Source organism: Tamandua tetradactyla, chromosome 11 (assembly GCF_023851605.1).
Source record: "Tamandua tetradactyla isolate mTamTet1 chromosome 11, mTamTet1.pri, whole genome shotgun sequence".
NCBI lineage: Eukaryota > Metazoa > Chordata > Mammalia > Pilosa > Myrmecophagidae > Tamandua > Tamandua tetradactyla.
The window spans coordinates 58,530,742-58,551,329 of NC_135337.1; the positions used below are offsets into that span (position 1 = coordinate 58,530,742).

The 20,588-nt window shown below is 38.9% G+C and overlaps 1 protein-coding gene across 2 annotated transcripts in view; it reads right to left on the minus strand.

The window, feature by feature from the left end:
• Positions 1-4,521: 4,521 nt before the first annotated feature.
• The window catches only part of IL12RB2 (interleukin 12 receptor subunit beta 2), an 81,587-nt gene continuing 65,520 nt past the window's right edge, over positions 4,522-20,588 (minus strand). For both annotated transcript variants that reach the window (XM_077120651.1, XM_077120650.1), the window contains 4 exons: positions 19,104-19,241; positions 17,048-17,138; positions 14,536-14,635; positions 4,522-9,814 (listed from right to left, as the gene is read on the minus strand). In XM_077120651.1, coding sequence (XP_076976766.1) covers positions 9,281-9,814; positions 14,536-14,635; positions 17,048-17,138; positions 19,104-19,241 — 863 coding nt within the window. In that variant the 3' untranslated portion in view covers positions 4,522-9,280. The remainder of the gene's footprint in view (positions 9,815-14,535; positions 14,636-17,047; positions 17,139-19,103; positions 19,242-20,588) is intronic.

Sequence of the window (20,588 nt, forward strand, 5' to 3'; positions counted from 1 at the left end):
TGTTTTATAATTTATTTTTTTCCCTTTAAAAAATAAGATTTTGTTTTTGTGGGGTTTTATTTGTTAACCCAGGCTATCATATCACATTTTGGGAGTGACACTTGAGTATTAGGAAAGTTAGATTCTTGTAAAATGAATTTCCAGAATTGATGCATGATGATGAGTATTTCTTAGTGAACAAAGTTTTGAGCCTGAAAGTAATTATACTTAATGCCACTTTTTATTGGCAAATAATATAGTATAAATACTCCAAGAAAAAAGCATAATGTACACAAATCCCAATGATTGAATGTTTTAGTGATCTTATGCCTTAAAGCTTTTAAATAGGAATGATATCAGAGCTGACAGTTTAAGATATTTTCACCTTACATTGAAATGATTCAGGATATGATTTTATTAAGACATTCTTTCTTGAGACTTTTGTGAAGTTATGAGAAATTATTGAATGTGCCACCAGTTTTATTTTGAAAATGAAAATAGGATACATCATACTCCAGGGTTGTAAATAAATTTGGAACTTATTTTTGGCATGGGTTTGGAGGGAGAATGTTAAGTATTCATTATCATTATTTTATTTTTCTAATTGCTGGAAATAGTTGCACTGAAATCGAGAAGTGTTATTATGCTATTGGGCAGTTGCATACAACATCTAAATAGTATTGATTGGATTTTTTGATGTATTTTTAAGACTAAGCATTATATGAAAGGAAACTAACTGATATTGACTTTGAAGGTAAGCTTATGCCAGATAAATTAGTGGACATGTAGCCCAAGGTTGAGCTAACTGGTACAGCAAATTCTTTAGGGCTCTCAGGTGTGAGCAATTCCACTTTTTTTTTAATGCTTAAAAAGTAGGTTATAAGCCAAACATAGTTCTGCTGAGACTAACGTAAATAAATGCTTGGTGAGTATGAATAGTTAATGCAGATTTCCAAATTAAGTGAATAAAACCCAGAAGCTTGATGATTATTATACTCTCAGGGTATATCTAGTAGCATGGCCGTAAAATTCTGTCTAGTCAAAGCTGCCAGACACTAGTAATTAAAATGAAATAGTTTATCAACTTACTTTGCAGAATGGTTAGATTTTATCATTGGGATGGCATTAAGTAGCAGCTTTCAGAAATTTGGGTTCAGTTGCAATTTACTTTTGCCCAGGTCTTACCTTGGGCATGTTCTCCCATCTTAAGAATTTTGATTTTTTTGTTTGTTTTCAAATTACACAAATTTGGAGGTTATTTGAGGAGTAATTGAAACAAGGCAGTTTCAGACTGAGTAAATCAGAAAAGCAAGGTTGTAACCTAAAGGACGAGAAGTTTAACAGGTTTCTGGAAGTGATTATGTTCTAAAGATAATTTGTTAGAGCCATCAAAGTTTTGGCCACAGATGAAAGTACTATCATTGGAAGTATATTTAAGCTGCCAAATATATGTAACCTGCAAAATCTGAAATACTGTTTGGCTCCTTATAGAAGTTTGCTGATTCCTAACCTAAGCTGCAATCCTAGCTAACACATAAGATCTTTAAAAGTTTAAAGTACAAACATTCTAATGCATGGCAAGTTGTAATTTTAAAGCATACTTTTCACCTAATCAGTAAGGGCAAGCTCTCTGGTAGTCTTTTAAAGTTGGTGTTGATAATTTTTAAAGTATGTAGCTGGCGACTTGGATAATTCTTGTCATTTTAAAAATTAACTCCATAGGTCATACTGGGAGGAATTAATGGCTTCTGGTAAAAGTATTTCTCAGATAAATTGAATGTCTTGCAGTCATTTTAGATTTTGTGCCACTGATTACTTCTGTATTGACTAGTCAACTTTTAGCTTTTTAATGGGAAGGTGAGAAATGGTCCACATAAGTTAGGAAATTTGCCAAGTTACGTTTTTGTTTGAGGCATTAACTCTGCAGATACTTGGTGTTTTAAATCAGTCATGTTTACCCCTTTTGCTGCCATTTAGGAGGGTGCAGTCCTAAATGCACGTAAACTTGTATGGGTAGTTTCCTAAGTCTTGTGCACTACTGTATAAGAGATACCTGGTGATAACTTTGTATCTGGGAATCCTGGTTCATTATATGCATTTTTTTTTAACTTGAATATTAATTCATATCAGGTGATGAAACAATTGTTGTGAACTCCAGATTTTGAGCTTGGCTTTATTCATTAAGTAACTAGATTAAATCTTAACCACTATAGAAATAAGAAAATCTAGGGCTATTCAGAATTTTGATATTTATTATTGAATTGAGTAGGGAAAATGGGAAGTTGCTTATCTTTGGACAGATGTATTCTTTGTATTATATTTCCTTAATTGCATTTGCAGTTGGTTAATTTCTAGATTTTATGTTGTAAAAAGAGTTCTTAATTTGAAGGAATGGCATTTGTTTTCATATTCTCAGAATGAAGATTCTGTATAAGGTGCTTAGCTTGATTCTTGACATTTGGCTATCCAGAATGTTGTCAGATTCAAAGTGGAGCTAAATTTTTCTATTAGCTACTGACTATAATCTGAGAGAATTTTTTTTTGTGGTGGGGTGTCTTTGCATACTGAAATCCTTGTTTCACTCCTTGAGTGTAATAAAGAGAAATGGCAACCACACTGACAATAGTTTAGATGAACACATGTTTAGATGTTTTGTCAGAGCTCAGACACCAAGATTGTCTTGGAGATAAATTGATGACTTAAATCCATCAAAGAAATATTTTATTTTCTGCTATTTTCATGGCTAACCATGTTTAGGCCTTCATGTGTATTGAATCAAACATTGATGTATGTCTTTGTTTAGAGATAAAGAATTGGTTTGTCTGTTTTCGCTGGAAATTCTCAATTTCAGTTCACCATATCCACACTTTTAGGTAAAAAGGAAGTTCTTCCTTAAAAAGACCAGATAATTTGGCTTTGATTTGATTTCATGTATCAAGTTTTATAGCATACTCTACGTGTTTGCCAAGGCTCCACTATAGATACTGAAGTTAAATTAGAAGCTTCTGAGGAATGCATGGGAAGACGATTTGGATAAAGTAATTTTTGAGGTAAGGGTTGCATTGGGTCACTAATCATAGGGAAAAAAAATTAGTATACCTAGCAGGTGTATCGTGTGTGCCTCAGACATATTGTGTTCATAGTGGTAGCATCCCTTGAAGGTTAACAGCTGGATAACTTCCTGCATCTTGAGCCAGATGCAAGATAGAGTTGAAGTCATCTTGACTGAAATAGAGAAATGCTTTAGGTGCTATATAATGCTTAGTGAAAATACAAGTCTGAGAAATTGACTTCAGGAGGACAGATTTTAACAGTAAATTGCCAATAAACTTGCTTGAAGAACTTATTAACAGTGCCCCCTGCTTAGAAAGACAGATGTTCCCTCTTCACGATAATCTCTTGCTGCTTAAGATTGTTAAACTATAAAGATGACTGCACACTTAAAGAGGAAATTTTTTAATTGGTTTGAAGATTGCATCTATAGCTGGAGAGTTAACTTGTAAAGATTTAGTTATCCTGGCAAATTATTTATAACTGATACCCTTTCTAACCTGTTATAAGCAAGTCAAAAGTGGATGGTTTTTTTCAAAGCTTTTTCTTGAATTACTATGAAAGCTACCCTACCAGAGAATAGGGTGCTGAACCGAAGGAGTGTTTTTGTAGGAAAGCAGAGGAATCCAATCACATGGAATTTTAGTATGAGAAATAGAGAAAAACCTGAGGAATCAAGTAATTATCTATAGCATTGTGAAAAGGAAAAATGGTCTTTTACTTTGCAGTGGAGTACATTAAGATCTGTTTCTGAATGAAATCTTAAAACATACTTTGACTTTGGGGGTCAGGGTCTCCAATTTGGACCACACGAAAGAAGTGCCTTCAGATTACAAAGAGCACATTCTCAGCAAATTTGTCTGGAGACACACATTTTAGCATGTGGGTTGAAAACGTTTTTTTGTTACCAGTTTTTGTCAAATTTTGAAAGAACATTTTTTTGAACTGGGGAAAATGTTCTGCTTATGGGTTTTCCTGCTTTAACAGTGAAAATTTAGGGCCTTTGTGATTAATGTATTCTCTGTGAGAACCTAGAGTTGTGTTTTCAGGGTTCCTGTTATCTATAGGCAGTAATAATTATGAAATTGGCAAGGGGTAGCATTTTGAACTTCATGACATTCTCTTGCCAAGGCAAGAATAGGATCTCAATGTAAAGCGCTTTGAAACAACTTTTAAGTTGCCTGAATTGACTTAAAGATGTCTTCACATAATATCTATATTTTTATTAATATGATTGAAATCTCAGCAGAATCAACTTTAGAGTAAATGGTTTTGCCACTTGCAAATGAAAAAAGAAAGGACACTAGGAAGATAAGGAGTCAGTTGCTATGGGATGAAGGAATGGCATTTATCTTAAAGCAATTCATACAAGTAACAAAATTGAGTCAAGTGCCGTCCTAATTCCTTTTTGCTTATGAAATAGTCTTCACTTCTGGGAAAAATAAGTAGGTAAATTGGGTTGGTACAGCTGTTTTAATTCAAATAGCACATTGCTCTGGTAGCTTTTCTATTGAAAAGGTCTAGTGTTTTATCTATAGGTTTTAAATACTCCATTTGTAAATTTTAAGAATGGACTTGCTTGGGAGTGGAGTTTCCTTTCTGTGGCCTACCTGTGCCTTGTATTAAAGGATGTAGATAAAGCTGGGAGATAAATTCAGGTGTGCCATATTTATTCTCATGTAATATGGTTTTAAGTTTACCTAGTTTTTAGGTTGATTTCTGAAGAACCAAGAATGAATTAGAACTTTACAAGTATGGGAATACCTGTGTTTGGTTACCTAGTAACTTGTAAGAATCACTTATAGTCAGAACCCTAATTGCTGTAAATTTATCTGCTAAACAGTCATTTGCATAGAAAAGGATTATATAGCTATTTAAAAGGATGCACTGATGTAGTACTGTCTGCTATCAAGTACAAGTCATTTGGGGCAAGTTACGTAGTTTTGTATTTTAGTTTTCTTATCTGTAAAATCAAAATAACTACTATGTGAAAGGAGTAGTCGTAGTCATGACTAATGAAAAGTGCCAGACACTGACGGATGAAGGTGGAGGGCAAGAGAGACATAGGCTACAAAGCAATGTCTCTGTAGTCAGAGGTGTCTGTTATTGGATCCCTGTTTCATAGTTTTTAAAATAAATGAATAGGGCAGGCCATGGTGCTCAGCAGGCAGAGTTCTTGCCTGCCAGGCCAGAGACCCAGGTTCAATTCCCAGTGCCTGCCCATGCACAAAAATTAAATAAATAAATATTTAATTTGGTCCAATTACAAGAGTAATGAATATTTGTGATTAAGATAATGTAAAAAGGCAGTTTATAAAACTCCAATCGCCTAGAAATAATTGTTAGCATTTTTATTTACATTCATTTTTTTGTGCATGTGGGAGAGCCCTATTCAGCCTGTTGTAACCTGCTGTTTTCCATGCCAGATATTGTTACATGTTTTAAAGGATTGCCTAATGTTTTTCATCAGTTCTAAAGTCCATCCCAATTTCAGGCATGTCAAAATGAAAAACAAAAATGTGCATTATAGAATGTATAGATGGCATATCACAGTTTAATTAGCATTTTTTTCCTATTCAGAACATAAAGTAATGAGGTGTCTTAGAACTGAAGCTTAGACTTCACGAGATTCATTATTTCATTGTATAGCTATATCATGATTTAGCGAAGTTCCTACTGAAGGGCATTTGGGATTTTTTCCCCTTTGGTGGATCTTGTCTTTAATTTAGAATGTTAAAAGTGGAGTTGCTTATTCAAATTTTATCATATATTGCCCAACTGCCCTCCAGAAAGGGGACAGCTAATACAAATACTATTTCTTTAGCCCTGGTTAATCCAATAATTGTAAAATGGAATCATGATTAGCATTTTTTATTACAGTGATTTTTTTCCACACTTATTGGGCATTTATTTGTATTTTGTGAGTTGCCCATAGTCCATTTTTCTTTGAAGTGTTGCCTTTTTTCATATTTATCTGTAAGAGCTTATTAAGGAAGCTACTTTGGGCATCTGCTGTAAATAATTGTATCTAACTGCATGTGTGTATGTGTGTATGCATGTGTATGAGTTGCAAGAGTTTAATCTGGAAATTCTGGTGTAGTCTGATGTAAAGGTCGACTTTTTTTTCCCATTGGTCAGTTAGCCAATTGATTGAATTGCCTGTCTTTTTCTAGGGGGAAGGAAAGACGTTTCTAATCTCTTATTCGAGAGGGTTCTTCAGTCATGAGGGTTATCTGTCGTCCTCTCACAAGCATGAGTAATGTGAATGCCTGTCAGTCCTGAAAACTAGAAAGAGGAAAACAGGACTCTTGGAGGGTTCTAGCCTCCAAATTGGAACCGTTGACAACAGCATTAGGTGAAGAAAAAGGACAGAATCCCAGAGAAAAACCAAGAATCTAGTGTGGCGAGTTAAATAGAATAGAAAAGTGCCTAGCTTGGCATCTTATTCACTGGTCCCATGGAATTGGTGAGTTGTAGCTTCAACCACAACCTAATAGTTGTAGGTTAGTAATGGAAGCCAAGAAAATTGGTTTGGGGTAGAGGGAGGAAGGTAGTGAAGGAAAAAAACAAGTTAACACTAGTTTTACTTTACTGATGCTTCTAATGAAGATGGAGGCTGAGGAAATAGAATCTCTGGTTTCTGGGAAAGAAAGGGCTCAAGGATCAACTCATGGTAAGGATTTTTATCTACACAAGAATAAGTGGTGAAGATTCTGATGAATTAATGAACTCAAGGACTCGTTATAGTCATCTAGGTCTCATTTGATATGTCTTAGTACAGAATTGGCCTTCAGGTATATATCTGGAGTGAAAATTTTAAATCATTGCCCATTTTCTTGAGGTTGAAAGCCTGGGTGTATAAATGGTGATGAGCTCCCACCTAGTCGTAATAAACCTGGTGACTGGATTTTGGGGATTTGACTGTGGGAGTATGAGGAATTATGAAATTACTTGGTTGCAAAGACAGAACAAGATTACTCAACCTCTAACATTCATGGAAAGAGGATGCTATCTGGCAGCATAAGTGTTTTGTCTTTCAAATAAGAAAAGTGTAGAATGGGGGTTGGGGATGAAAAGGAACAAATACAAACTTGTCCCAATGAAGCTGAAGTAGGCACTGACTTCTGGAACAGAAGGAACAAGATGAAAAATGCTGGGTGACATCTTGTACTTTATATTGAAAGCCTACTATAGACCAGGCATTGTGCTGTGGAAACAGATTGCCATGACCCCTGCTTTCAGGTTGCAATCCAGTAGAGGAAGTGAAGTGCCATGTGGAGCATGTGGGAGTACTTAGGATGGATATCTGCCTCAGCCTGAGGAAGTCAGAAGGTTTCTACGATGTACACTCAACCTATCTTTTTTTTTTTTTTAAGGAAGGAGGAATGCAATGTCTTGGGCTTTAAGACGGGATAAAAGGAAGACTGGGTGTTGGGGAGAAGGGGAAAGGGAAGCCTGCCTAAGATGAATATCAGGTAATCAAAAAGAAACCAAAGATAAGTAAAACAGGTACTGCAAGAAATCAGTTAAGTTGACTCTCACTACCAAGGGGTAATAGGTTGGTCTGCTGAGGAGGTGGCTTTGTTACAGTTCATTGCAAACAAAATCAAGTGAGGGGTTCTACATCCTAAGTCAAAGGAGCCAAGGTCTAGATAGAAATGTAGGAACGCTTGGGGGGGCTAAATATGCTGGAATGGCAGAAATAAGGATAATAATGAGCTTCAATATGAACAAGTAGAGCAAATGTTCATAACTTCAACCTCTAGACTTCTGAGGGGAATCCAGTAAAACAAAAGATGACAGTTTTTTATACAAGACCAGATTAAATCTTTATGGACACATTTAGCTGCTGGGTTAGGGAAGTAAAATTTGTAGGAAATCCTTTTTAATGAAAATGCAAAGGATAGTGTAGAAGCCACCTCTTTAGGGTAAAGCGTAGGGAATAGGTACCAGGTTTGGACAGATTTAAGAAAATAGTGGACTTTTCATCCTTATCTTGGGAGGACACTGAATGAATGAGAAAATGGCTATTAGCAGTTTGGACCAGACTCTTCCCCACCAGCTTGCTGAAATATCTGTAGTGAAGGGGTCGAGATGGAGATGAGAGGAGGGTGATAAGCCAGAGAGCACAGCGTTCAAGGTATATAAACAGGTCATGTTTCAAGTTAATGCTGTGGAAAAGATTTACTTTCCAGGCTCAACGTGAGCTGTCTGAGAGCCAGCTAAGAGTCTTCATAAAGAAGGAAAGTAGGATGCTCTGAGGAGCAGAGGAAAATTTGTGAGTGCAACCTGTAGACAGAATTGAGATATCCCTATTCCTGTGGGCAGCAATTGCTATCATGCAGGAAGAGGAGGAAGCAAGGGGTCACGGAGCTGTTGGTTCACCCTTTATGAGACATCTAAGATCCAGAGAGGGGCAGTATCCATGTCTGACTTGTCTATAGCATGCTCACAGTAGCACTTCACCATAAATTCTTGATGTGTTGTGTGAGGGTGAAGGCAAAATGAAATCACTATAAACTATTGAAATTAAGAAAAAGATACATTCTTAGGCTTCCACAAATGACATTCATAACCTCTTGGGGACCCATTTATAGTGTTATAGTGTTAATCCATATCTTAGGCCATTCTTAAAAACCAGTTTGTTTTGGAGGATCCTTTTATTTCCCACTAGTGCATCCACCATCTAGAACTGTGCTGTTCAGTGTGGTAGCTACTAGCCATATGTGGCTGTTCATTGACAATCAAAATTAAATTCTTCAGTCATGGTAGACTCACTCCACATGGCTTTAGGCAGAGCAGATACAGAACATTTCTATCTCAAATTTCTATTGGACGGTACTGATCTAGAGCAATAAGGGCTGGTATGTCGTAGGTGCTTTGTAAGTATTGCATGAATGGTCTTCTAGACTGTGCCATTTCTTATAAGAGTTAGTTTTGCTTCTCCTTTCCCTTGTCAGTATAGCCAAGAAAGTGGCTAGGAGCCCAGGTTGGAGTCTAGGTCCACACAGAGAGGATGTAATGTTAATGTTCTGGGGAAGGCAAGATGAGGTGTCTGTGTAAAGGCCAACTCGGGCCCCTGAGCTACCATGAACTGGCTTGACTGCCCTCCAGCTGCAACCAAACCTGATCGTAATACACAGGGTGATCCTGGAACAGGTGATTTTATCCCTCCTGGAGAGAGGGCTGAGTAGAAGGGACTTGTCCTGTATGGGGGCACGTTGATTTTCCAGGCTTCAGGCCTCACCAGTCAGAGCATGAGGGAGCCACACCCCATCTTTAACTGATCCAGAGTCAGCTTCTCACTACGAGGGAAGGTAAGTGGGTGAAGGGAACTTGAGGGAAAAACAGAAAAAGAGATGTGCTGAGGCTCCAGTTCTTCCAGAGGGTCAGTGGTAGGAGTTTCATGTGAAGGGAGATAATCTATGTTGGAGGGCAAGTAGCCCTCATGGGTGAGAGGGTAATCCACTGGGAAGACTGTCACGGGGCTGGCTGGCTTTCCAGGCTTGGAGTCAGAGCCCCTGCTCCCCAGCACTTTGTACAGATCCAGTAGTTGTCCTGTCTCGGCTGTGAGGGCTTGAGGAGGGCTTGAAGCACCGTGCCCTGTGTCTTTGTCAGAGGTACAGTGACCTTGGACTCCTTGTCCCTTTTTTGGCCTTTTGGAGCAATGGGGATGCCCATAGACTGGGGCCACTTGATGAAGGACTTCACTGATGACGAGGGTCTCGGGTTCTTCAGGAGTGGGCCAGGCTGTCAGGAGTCTGTCCAATGGCATCTGTGTCTTCTGAGAGAAAGGAAAAGGAAGAGCTTCATATGGCTGTGAAAGTACTCTTGAAATCTGACTTCTTTAGTGTTCCCAAATGCCACCCAACCTGCACTGCCTACTCAGCTGGAGGTGGGAGTGGACCCTTGACTTTGTAAGAGAAGCAGAAAGTCAGGAGTCGAGATTTTCTTTCCACCCCCCAGCCAGTGGTTCACTACCCTCCACCTTCAGCCAGACCATTCCTAATGTGAATCGAACTGTGCTGCCTGCTTTTCCTTGGGGACAGAGTGTGCAGTCCCTGGAGGAGTCAGGGAAGACATAATGCACAAGTGATAAAGTTACACTTGAGCTGAGCCCTGAAAGATGTGTAGTATTTTCCAGATGGGGCGGGTGGGTGTATTCTGGAACCTGTTAGTTATTTCTTACAGCAGGCCAACTGAGGCTTCAGAAATCTGAGGAGGTCACATCTTGAACATCCTAAGGGGATGCTGAAGAGTTAGAGTCTGTCTGAAAGGTTTTAGGCAGGGTAATAATAACCTTGTCAGATCTGCTTTTAAAATACTTCTGGAATAACTTTTTTAGGAGAAATGTTCATCCTTTCCTCCCTATCACTAAATATGGCTGTTATTCTCTTACTTCCTCTTTTTCCTGTACCTTGAATATCCAGTGAATTACCAGCTCTTCCTTTTACGTAGTTCTTTTACATAGGAAGTCATATGTCTTCCCTTTACATAGTTACTGCCTGGATCTAACTTCTTGCCACCTTAACATTTTTTTTAAATAGGATTTGATTGGTCTCTCTACCTCAGTCTCTGTACAACATTAAATTCTTACACACTGAATGCGCAGTCTTTCTAAAGTAGAGCTCCAAACCCTTTGATTCACACTTAAATATACAGTAAGTTTCAACCTCTTAGCCTGGCTATCAAGTTCCTGCACAACTGCCTCCCTTCACCCCACCCCCATCCATTTCTCTTCAGAAACTGCCATCTCAGTCATTCTGTCCTGGTCTTGACGATACACACTTTGTTTTTCTCAGTTCCAACACCACACTTTTGCTTTCACTGCCAGTCTGAACTCTACTTATATATGCCCCACCATCTTCTATGTGAAGCCTTTCTCTTTCAAATAAGCCCCTAGTGACTGTTTCTTCTACTGAAGAAACCACCCACTTGGGTCTTGGCACATGATGCTTTGTACTGTCACTTTTTTTTTTCCCCATATGGGCAGGTACCAGGAATCGAACCCCAGTCTCCAGTACAGCAGGCAAGAATGCCGCCACTGTGCCACCATTGCACCGCCCTGTTACTTTTTATGTCTGTAAACCAAACGCATGCAGGAAGTATATCTTAAGGAAGGAAAAGTAGCAGGACAAAAATTAGCCTTGGGATAGGAAAAACCCTGGGTCCTGGTTCCAACTCTATTAGTTGGAAAACACATTCTCTGGGCCTCAGTTCCCTCTTGTCAAATGACAAATTGTGCAAAGGAGTTTGGTCTGGATTGGCTTGACCTCTGACATTCCCCTAGCTCTACATCCCCTCCACTGCCTTGAACATGACAAATGTCCAGAAAATGAATGATGCTGCTGTCTCAGGACAGACTTCCAGAGTCTTCTACGGGGTTCTGCTGAGTTAGATTGTATGTTTCTTAGGAGGCTGCTCTTTGCTGATTGCTACAGAAACTGGCCCAGCAAGTTGATCTGCTTTGGAAAGCAGAACTGCCAAAGAACTCCTATCATAGATATGGGCGAGACTGCGCAGGGTGTGGAAATGGCTTGTTTTCACAAGGTGCGGTGTTTGGCCTGCCATCTTTAAAGCTTTGGCAATATTGAGAGGCTGCTCTTCAGATCTTTTACAAAGCAGGACCTCTGGCTGATAAGTTCTAAGGGAAAGCCCTTTTAAACCACTTTTGGTTCAGGCATTTCATGGGTGCTAGTTAAAGCTTTTATAAGCTCAAAATGGGTACCAACTCAATAATCCCCTTTGTGATTTGGCCTTTTTCTTCAGGGTTTTAAGATGTGGTTTTTCAGCCCCATCTTACGAAATGGCAGGGAGATGTAAGGCCTGAAAGCTCAAACATAGTTTTCTGGAAGTAAAGAACAGACTATAGTGTTTCTGTTTCCTGCCTCAGCTGAACACCAGTAGAGCAGTTTGGTTCTTTAAACCAATCCTACTCACTTGAATGGTCAAACCACGTGGATTCTGAGGCTGCCTCCACAGCCTTTCTCTTATAGGCCATGTTTAAGCTACTTAATTTTTTTTCTAATTTATTGGGTTTTTTTTTGTTTTAATGAATTTATGCACATAGTTCTTCTAACAAAAGGCTCAAAGGGAATATGCAGTGAAAATTATAAAAATTATTTAAAAATCATATGCCTATCCTCCTTCCCAGAGGCAACCAGCATTATCAATTATAATATGTATACTTCCAGAAATATACTGTGCACATGCTGGGGATGTGTTTGTGTGTGTGTATAAAATCTCTCTCCTTTTGTACACATGGCAACCCATGTACACTATTGTTATAAACTTTACTTTTGTTCACTTACATCTTGGAAATATTTAGGCACATACAGATTTATGTCATTCTGTTAAAAAATTTCATAATATCCTGTTATGTGGATATACTGAAAATGTTCAGCCTGCCCCTCTGATGGACCTTCACATTGTACCCAATTTTTTGCTTTTATTTATAATGCTACAATGAACATACTTACATTATATAACTTGGGCATGTGTGTGGCAATTTCTGTATTACCTTCTACCTGTTTTACTTTCTTTCTTGGTGCATCTTTCTCAGCATTTCTTCTGGAATTTCTATGGGCTTTTCAGTGGCAGTCTGTGCCTCTGTATCCCCTGATGACAAGGCAGAGGCAGACAGAGCCCATGACATCAAAGTTACCAGCTTGCGAGCCAGGTGTCTGCAATTGACCCAGAGCTGCCTCCCCCCGTGCTACTTCAGGCTTTAGGGACATGAGACTGTGGAATCTCAGCATGGGAGGAGAACTTAAAGCTCAGCTGGTTAAATTCCTATAACTTGAATCCCCTCTAACACTAACACTGGCATCCCTCTAGGGCTCCACCACTTGGTAGAGTGCTTTCCTTAGGTCATCACAATATTGCCACTGAACACGGGCCATTGTGTGAACCCTTCTCTAGTTAGCCTGTTCAGTTTGGAGGTGTGGACTGCTGGTAACACTCCCCTTAGCCTGTGCTGAAAGATCTAGAACATTCAGTATGTTGGTAGATACCACGTGGTCTGGAGATTGCCTTCTTGAATGTGACTCGAGGATCCACCATTTACTATCTGACTAACATTGGGCAAGTTATTTATTCCTCTGTGCCTCTGTTTACTTATCTGAAAAATGAGGATAATAAGAGTATAGCCTTCTAAAGCTATTGTATGGATTAAATGTTAATATGTGCACAATGTTTAAAACAGTGCCTGACGTAGAAAGTAATATATATGTATATATATATTATGTGCAGTATTCAGTGCCTGACAGAAAGTAATATATGTGTGTGTGTATATATATATATATATATATATATATATGCAGTTATTGTGTGCGTGTGTATTGACTGTAGGTATTACTATTCTTGCTGTTATGATTTAACAGCAACAAAATCCCTTAATTAAAATATGAGTCTTCCTGGAAAGAAAGTAAATGATTTTTGCCTTTTACAAACCATGCACTTTACTTGGTATCTTTAATTTAAGCCTCATAACGTTATACAAGGTAGGTATTGTCAATTCCTATTTTACAGGGAATGAAACTAGGGCTCAGATACTTGGCAAATTGTCCAAGGGTCACAGGCAGTGTAAGTGGCAGAGGGGGGGTTCACCCCAGACCTGATTCTAAAGGCACTAAACTGCAGTGTTGTAACATTCCTCCTGAGGCAGATATGGCTGAGACTGGCTCTTTCCCTAAGTGGAGAGTGGGATTGCTGGCTTCTGGCCTGGGAAGGGGTGTGGAGGAAGAACGCACTGGGTAACCATAGAGAAAATTCTTGGAGGAAAAGGGTTGTGACGTTTGAGAAAGGGAGTCCGGGGCCGCCAAAGTCTCAGACAATGGAAAGAATATTGGCATATAGCTTCCCTCCCAGGTTGTTTGCCCTAAATGCATAAAGTCTTTCCACATATTCAGATACTTTCAACTTCCAGTCTTTTCCACCAGAGAATGGACCATCTTGGCCATATCTGACCTTGTTTTCACGTTCTTAGACTACACTGCAGCAGCTCCCTTCTTTCTTTCTTTACTCTTAGCACACTCATCTGCCACCTGAGTGTCTCTACTTATTTAAAACCTTTTCCTTGCAGAATGGTATGATTTATTGGCTTCCAGCCAAAACCAAAACAAGCTGGATTCTACTTATCTGCTCTATGCTCAGACATGACTGGGGAAAGTCATGGTAAAGCTCCAGTTCTCTTGGATGACTCAGTGCTCAGCCTAGTACTTGGAAATGCCAAAAATACTTGCTTTTATTTTTCTTTTGAAATGCATTGAGATGAAGAGGGGAATGTAAGGCATTTCATTTTAGTCTTTTTGTCACAAGCTTCATAAAATTCTTGTTCATGTATTGCGCTTGAGGATGTGAGCTGAGAGTGATGATTCAGATGATAGCATAAGTGATTTCAACTTATCGGTGATCTGAGCATTTCGGTTTCCTTCTAACAATGGGGAGCTTAGATGCAGTGGTCACAAAACCCCACTGACTAAACACTATAGTTTTTTACCTTACCTCCACAATGGGATAGTTTTTGGCCCAAGTGCTATTTGCTGGGTCTGGAATTTCTCTGCTGCACCACTGAGGTCTGAGGGCCGAAAGGAGAACTAATGCCCTGTAGATAAAGAAAACAATGACATCTTGTTCAGTGTACCCACGATGGCATGGGAGCACAGATTCTTAGTGTGATGATTGCAATCTAGGAGATGCTTTTGCATGCAAATAAGTAAAATATAAACAGTAAAAGAGAAAGATGATGCTCAGTCCAAGGCTGGAGTACTTTTCTGTGAAGTTTGGATTGATGATGACAAGGAGTCAGAGTTCAGTCACTTGGGGGGTTCCTATATAAGCTTCTGGACCTGCCACTCGATGCATCATTTAGCTATCTATCACCCTCCATATCTGCATTCATTCAATATACACTGACCAAACACCTAATATATGACTAGCAGAGTGCCACGTGCAAGGGACAGAAAGGTGAATGAGAATACTTGGTCCCCTGCACTTAGGAAGCTTATATGTGGCCAACTAGGATGCTTACAAAGAGAAATTTTTATGCTAAAATAACAAATGTTTATGCTAAAAAATTGAACATAACTATGTAAGGAAAAAAAGCCAAGAAAAATATAATATGGAAATACATCCAAACTATTAATAGTTGTTATGTGTTTAATGATGGGAGGAAATACGGTTCTTCTGTTTTTCTTTCTATCTCTCTGGGTTTTTTGAAAATATTTAAAAATTAATATAGATTATTTTTATGATACAGAAGGGAAAAAGTCCTGAAAATGTTACTTATAGATGCATGTGACTTAAATATTTTGAATATTTTTTAAACGTTCAAGACCAAAAGGAGACATTTTTTAAAGACACACTATGGTGACTTTAATAAGTTTTGATGTTTAATGGAAAAGGTGTTAAATTTGAAGCTGTGACCTGGCCGTGTAACTAATTTCTTTCCAAAAAAATGTGAGCAGAGGTGCTGTGGCCTAGTGTATACCATTCAGAAAAGGACAATGCCAAGGAAGGGTGAGCCGATACGAAGGGAGAAAAGAGGGCCCCTAATGACTGTGTGGAGCAGAGCCGCCCAACAAACTGGATGCCTCACCTCAGGACTATTATATGAGAGAGAAATAAACTTCTATTTTATTTAAACCACTGTAATTGCACCTTTTTGTTAGTTTAGCCTTTATCCTAACTGATACTCTCTACTATTCTGAAGAAGATGTGTGTGAACCTAGTTGACTGTTTTTTTAATTAAAATTTGCAAAGGTTACCTAAAGAGCTGTTGCTTGGAAATATCTATCACACATGGGTTCCTCAATGAATATCAGTGAAGTTTTCAGATATGTTCAACAGTAGTAGAATGACTTTAAGTTAGCTTTATTTTGATAACTGTTCTATTACCTTACACCGCATCTGAAGAAAGCTTTGTATTGAATAATTCACTCATTAAAAACATTTTTTAATTGTATAAAGTGGTACATGTTTACTAAAGAAACTTTGGAAAACACAGTTAAGTAGAAAGAACTCAAGTCATCTATGATCCTAACCCCTGATACAATCACCAGGAAATATTCTGATGTATATTCTTGGGGCAGCGAATGCTAATTGCCACCAAGTACCCATTTTCCCTTCTTCCTTAGGAAAGGGACCCTGATTTATTGATGTAACAATGATCCGAGGAAAAGACCAGATTTTCAGCCTTCCCTGCCTCTAAGTTCTAGCCAATAAGATGTGAACAGAAGTGTTCAATGTGCTCCTTGGAGGCTCTTAAAAGGGAAGGGGATGTGCCTTCCTTCTTTTTTCCCTGTAGTTGCATAATGAAGGCATGCTGGGTCCAGTTCCTTCTGCTGTCAGACCATGAGTGACTGAGGATGGAAGCCAATGTAGGATGGCAGAGCAGGAAGAAGCCTAGGTCTCCAATGACTATATAGCTACTACACTAGCCCTTCACCTGAGTTTATTTTACCTGCGTGAGAAACTTGTTAGCTAGTTTATCATAGTATTTTGGCATTTATGTTATACAACCAAATTTAATGTAGATATGTCCTGCATGCACGTGTGTGTGTGTGTACACTTTTTTTAAAAGTAAAGCTACATATGTTTGGCAACCGGTTTTTCTTTTTTCTTACATAACAATTATCTTTACATACCATTTCATTTTCTTATACATGATCTTTAATGGATGCCTAGTATGCTATAGTATGGGATATGGTGTGATTTATTTAACTGATCTCACATCAGTGGGCCTGTAGGCTGTTTTGATTTTTTCTTTTATGAACAATATTTTAGTGAACATATGGTCACTAAATAGCCACAGATATTTATCATATAATAAATTCCTGGCTAGAAATTGCTAAGTCAAAAGGTTTAGTATTTTAAAAACTTTTGTTGCCCAGAAAGATTGACCAAATTTAACCTTCCACCAGCAATGTATAAGGGTGTTCATTTCCCTGACCCTTAGCAACTACACCTACTGTTTAAAAGCGTATGTTTGCCAAATTGGCAGATATAATTAACTCACTTTTGCCGGAAGTAACGTATTGAGAAAATGCCCACCATGATGACGGCAATGCAAATGCTTGGCACCACAAACGCGTTCCAATTGGCTTTACCTGAAAAGTTAGCAAATTCTGTGATTGAGTTGTCTTTGATGAACACTTCAAAATATTGAACATAGAAAGCCCTCCAGAAATGGCATCTACTAATTTTACCAACCCATTGAATAGGCCCTCTAACTATGGTCTTTGAAATTGTACCTATTCCTTCCTATGAAAAGAAGGCATTTCACTGCTTATTAGAATCATTCATTTTTGAGTACTAACCAGGTCCTAGGCCCTGATAGATGCTGGGGTATAAAGATGAAAAGGGCAGTGGCTCAGCTGTCTTAAGAAGTCATGAATTTAAAAAAAAAAAGAAAGAAGGAAAAAGAAGTCATGAATATAATAGAGGAGACTGCTGTAGAAATATGTAAACAAACCACAATGCCATAGGATACATGTAAAAACCAGGGCCCACACGAGGCAACGTGGTTGAGGACAGCACGGGCAGCTGCCCCATGAGCAGCTCAGGAAAGTTTCACAAAAGACACGATATCAAAAGTTAAGAGCTGAAGAATGAATAGGAGTTGGCTAAGCAGACAAGTGAGGGGAGAGCAGACTAGACAAAGAGAATAATGCAAAGGCATGGAAGGAGAAAAGAGCACAGCACTGCTTTAGTGCATGGAATGATGAAGTGAGTGGCAGAGGATAAAGCTAGATGGGTAAAGAGGGTCAGATCATACAAGACCTGGTAACTAAGGAGCTTGGGTTCTAGCTTGAAGATGCTTGGGGAACGAATGCAAGGGTACAAGAGGCAGAACCTCAGGATCATGCGTCTTGCAGAAAGAATCTTCTGATCAAGTGAAGGAGATGCTGGGAGGACAGATGAGCAGGGTGTGGGGGGCATTAGAGGCAGGAGGCTTAGCCTGTGTGCACAATGCATTAACAGGGCTACACGGGGGTGCTGGTGGATGCAACCTTGTAACCACTCTGCACAGCAGAATCTGACATTTCTTCAGCATCTGCCTTTCTTCCTAGGCAGCTGGGACAAGTTTGGAGTGCCACATCTAGGAAGATGCTGAGCCCCTAACCCACTTTCCACTTGCCCACAAGTTAACCTTCACAGAGTGCTGGGGAGATGAGGAGAGGGCCTATCAATTTTCCCACTGGAGAGATTCTGTATTATCAATTTGATACGCTCTGTCAAAAAGCAAGAAAAATTTGCTTGGAACAGTTGCAAAAAAGCTTTGCCAGAGATAACAGTGTTAACTTAGCCAGCGGAAGGAAGCCTATGTTAGCTGAGGCACTTACTCATATACTCAAATTTAATGTGTCACTCAAATGTGTGTATGATTTGTAGTTCTGCCACTTACCATCTCTGTGACCTTGGGGCATCTCTTTTTACCTTGGTTCCCTCACTTGTAATAAAGGCATAACAATCCCTCACTCCTTTATTCATTTCATATTGAGTGCCTGAGAGTATGTATGATGGCCAGGCATTTTCCCTAGTGGTTGTAAGGACTAAATGAGCAAAGGGATAAAAGGACTTAATGCAGTGGCCAGCACATCATGACCACCTGATATGTAGTAGCTCCTGCTGTTACTGTTGATGTAATTCTCATCTTTCATTGAACAGATATCTAATGACTGAGCACTATGTGCTGGGCACTGCTCTAGGCCTTGGGAATGGAGCTAAACAGTTGTCAGTTTCTGCCCAGAGGAATGCAGAGTTTGGAGTGGGGTCAAATATGTACTCTGTGCTGTAGTGCTTATGAAGGAAATGCCCACAAATGCATTTGGAAAGACTTCCTGGAGGTAGAAACATTTCTTCTGAGTTTTGAAAACTGAGTAGTCTCTGTCTCCAAGCAGACAGTGAGGTGGCAGGGAACCCCAGGGAGAGGAAACAGTAAGGACAAAGGGGTAGCGGCAGGAAAGAAATTAGGGAATTGCAATTTGATAATCGCCTTGTCAAATGCAGTGGGAGTGTATGTCTGAGTAAGAACCCGGGATGGGTTTGCCTTCTTGAAAGTTGGCTCCTACCTTGCAGATAAAATTCCCTCTCATTTCCTTTGGGGCTTTCGCCAGCAGCGGTCAGAGCTGTCATCCACAGGATGTATGCCACTCTGGGTTGCAGACTGTTTATAGAATGTGAATTTTGGGAGACCCTATAGGGAATTTCTAAAAAGGAGATAAAGATAACAACAGTAACCACAGCAGGTATTAAAGGAAACGTCTGAAGATTAGCTTTTACTCGCTTTTACTTTCTTAATGCTTCATTTGATGTGAAAGGAAAAGGCATATTTCTGTTTCAAAGCTGTCCTCATTTATCAGTTCTCAAAACTTTAATAGGCCCTAGACACTCCTATACAGAAAGTCCCTACTCCACAGCATATCAAATAAATTATTTTTTCTGTAGTAAAATCTCTTGAATTTTAATCATTCTGCTTTTGAAATTACTGAGCTGTAGCAATTCCTTTTATTTCCTATGACTGCAATAGTGTAGGCATTTATCAGGTATATTTAAGAATACTTGGGGAGGGGATTTAAAAGTACAAATTGTTTTTCAGGGTAATGAAATTAATTTAAAAAGCTTAAGTTTAGCAAATAATGAAATACACTTAAGTAGCATTTATTAATTTGATTTTGCACCTTTCCTCTCGTAGGCTCTGGATACTTCGCGTAAAGGACTTAATATGATGGGTCTGCTTCAGTTGACAAAATCATTCAAAACTAGAGCAACGGTGCTTAGATTAGATTTGTTTTGGCAGCGTTAAGCCTAGATTATCAGCTCCTTATGCTCTAATACCCCTGCAGTTTCTCAGGGGGAAGAGTTTGTTTTTAGAGCAATGTGCCGAGATTGTTTTCCTCCCTGAAGAAACATGAATGCTAGTAACCTTTAGTAAATAGGCAATCTTCTCCTTCAGTGATCTGCTGCTTGTGGGTTTTGGAGTGACATCTCAAAAGCTGTGGAGGGCTGTAAAAGCCAAGCTGGAACTTCAGCAGGAGGAGCCTGCTAACTTGCTCTGCAGACCTGTTCCTAACAGGTGGTGAACATGAAAATCAGAACTCAGCACTTAATGCCCAGACATCACATACTCGCTCAACAACCCTAGGGAAAGTCAGATGATGCCTCTGTTTGCTGAATTCATTTTTTTTTTCTACTTGGATAGTTATATTTAAAAATAATATTCAAGAAAATGAAAACACAAACTTTGGGAGAAGATATCTGGAAAGCACATATCTGACAAGATTTAATATCCAGAATATTTAAAAGTAATTCCTACAACTCAATGACAAAGAGATGAAAAACCCAATTGAAAAATGGACAAAGGGCCCAAAAAGACACTTCTCCGAAGCAGACATTCAAATGGCCTATAAGGACATGAAAAGGTGTCCAGTATCACCAGACGCTAGAGAAACGCAAACCAAAACCACGAGATGTCACCTTACACCCACCAGGATGGCTACTGTTTTAGGGTTTTTTTAAAAATTGTATAATATAACATATATACAAAAATGCAATAC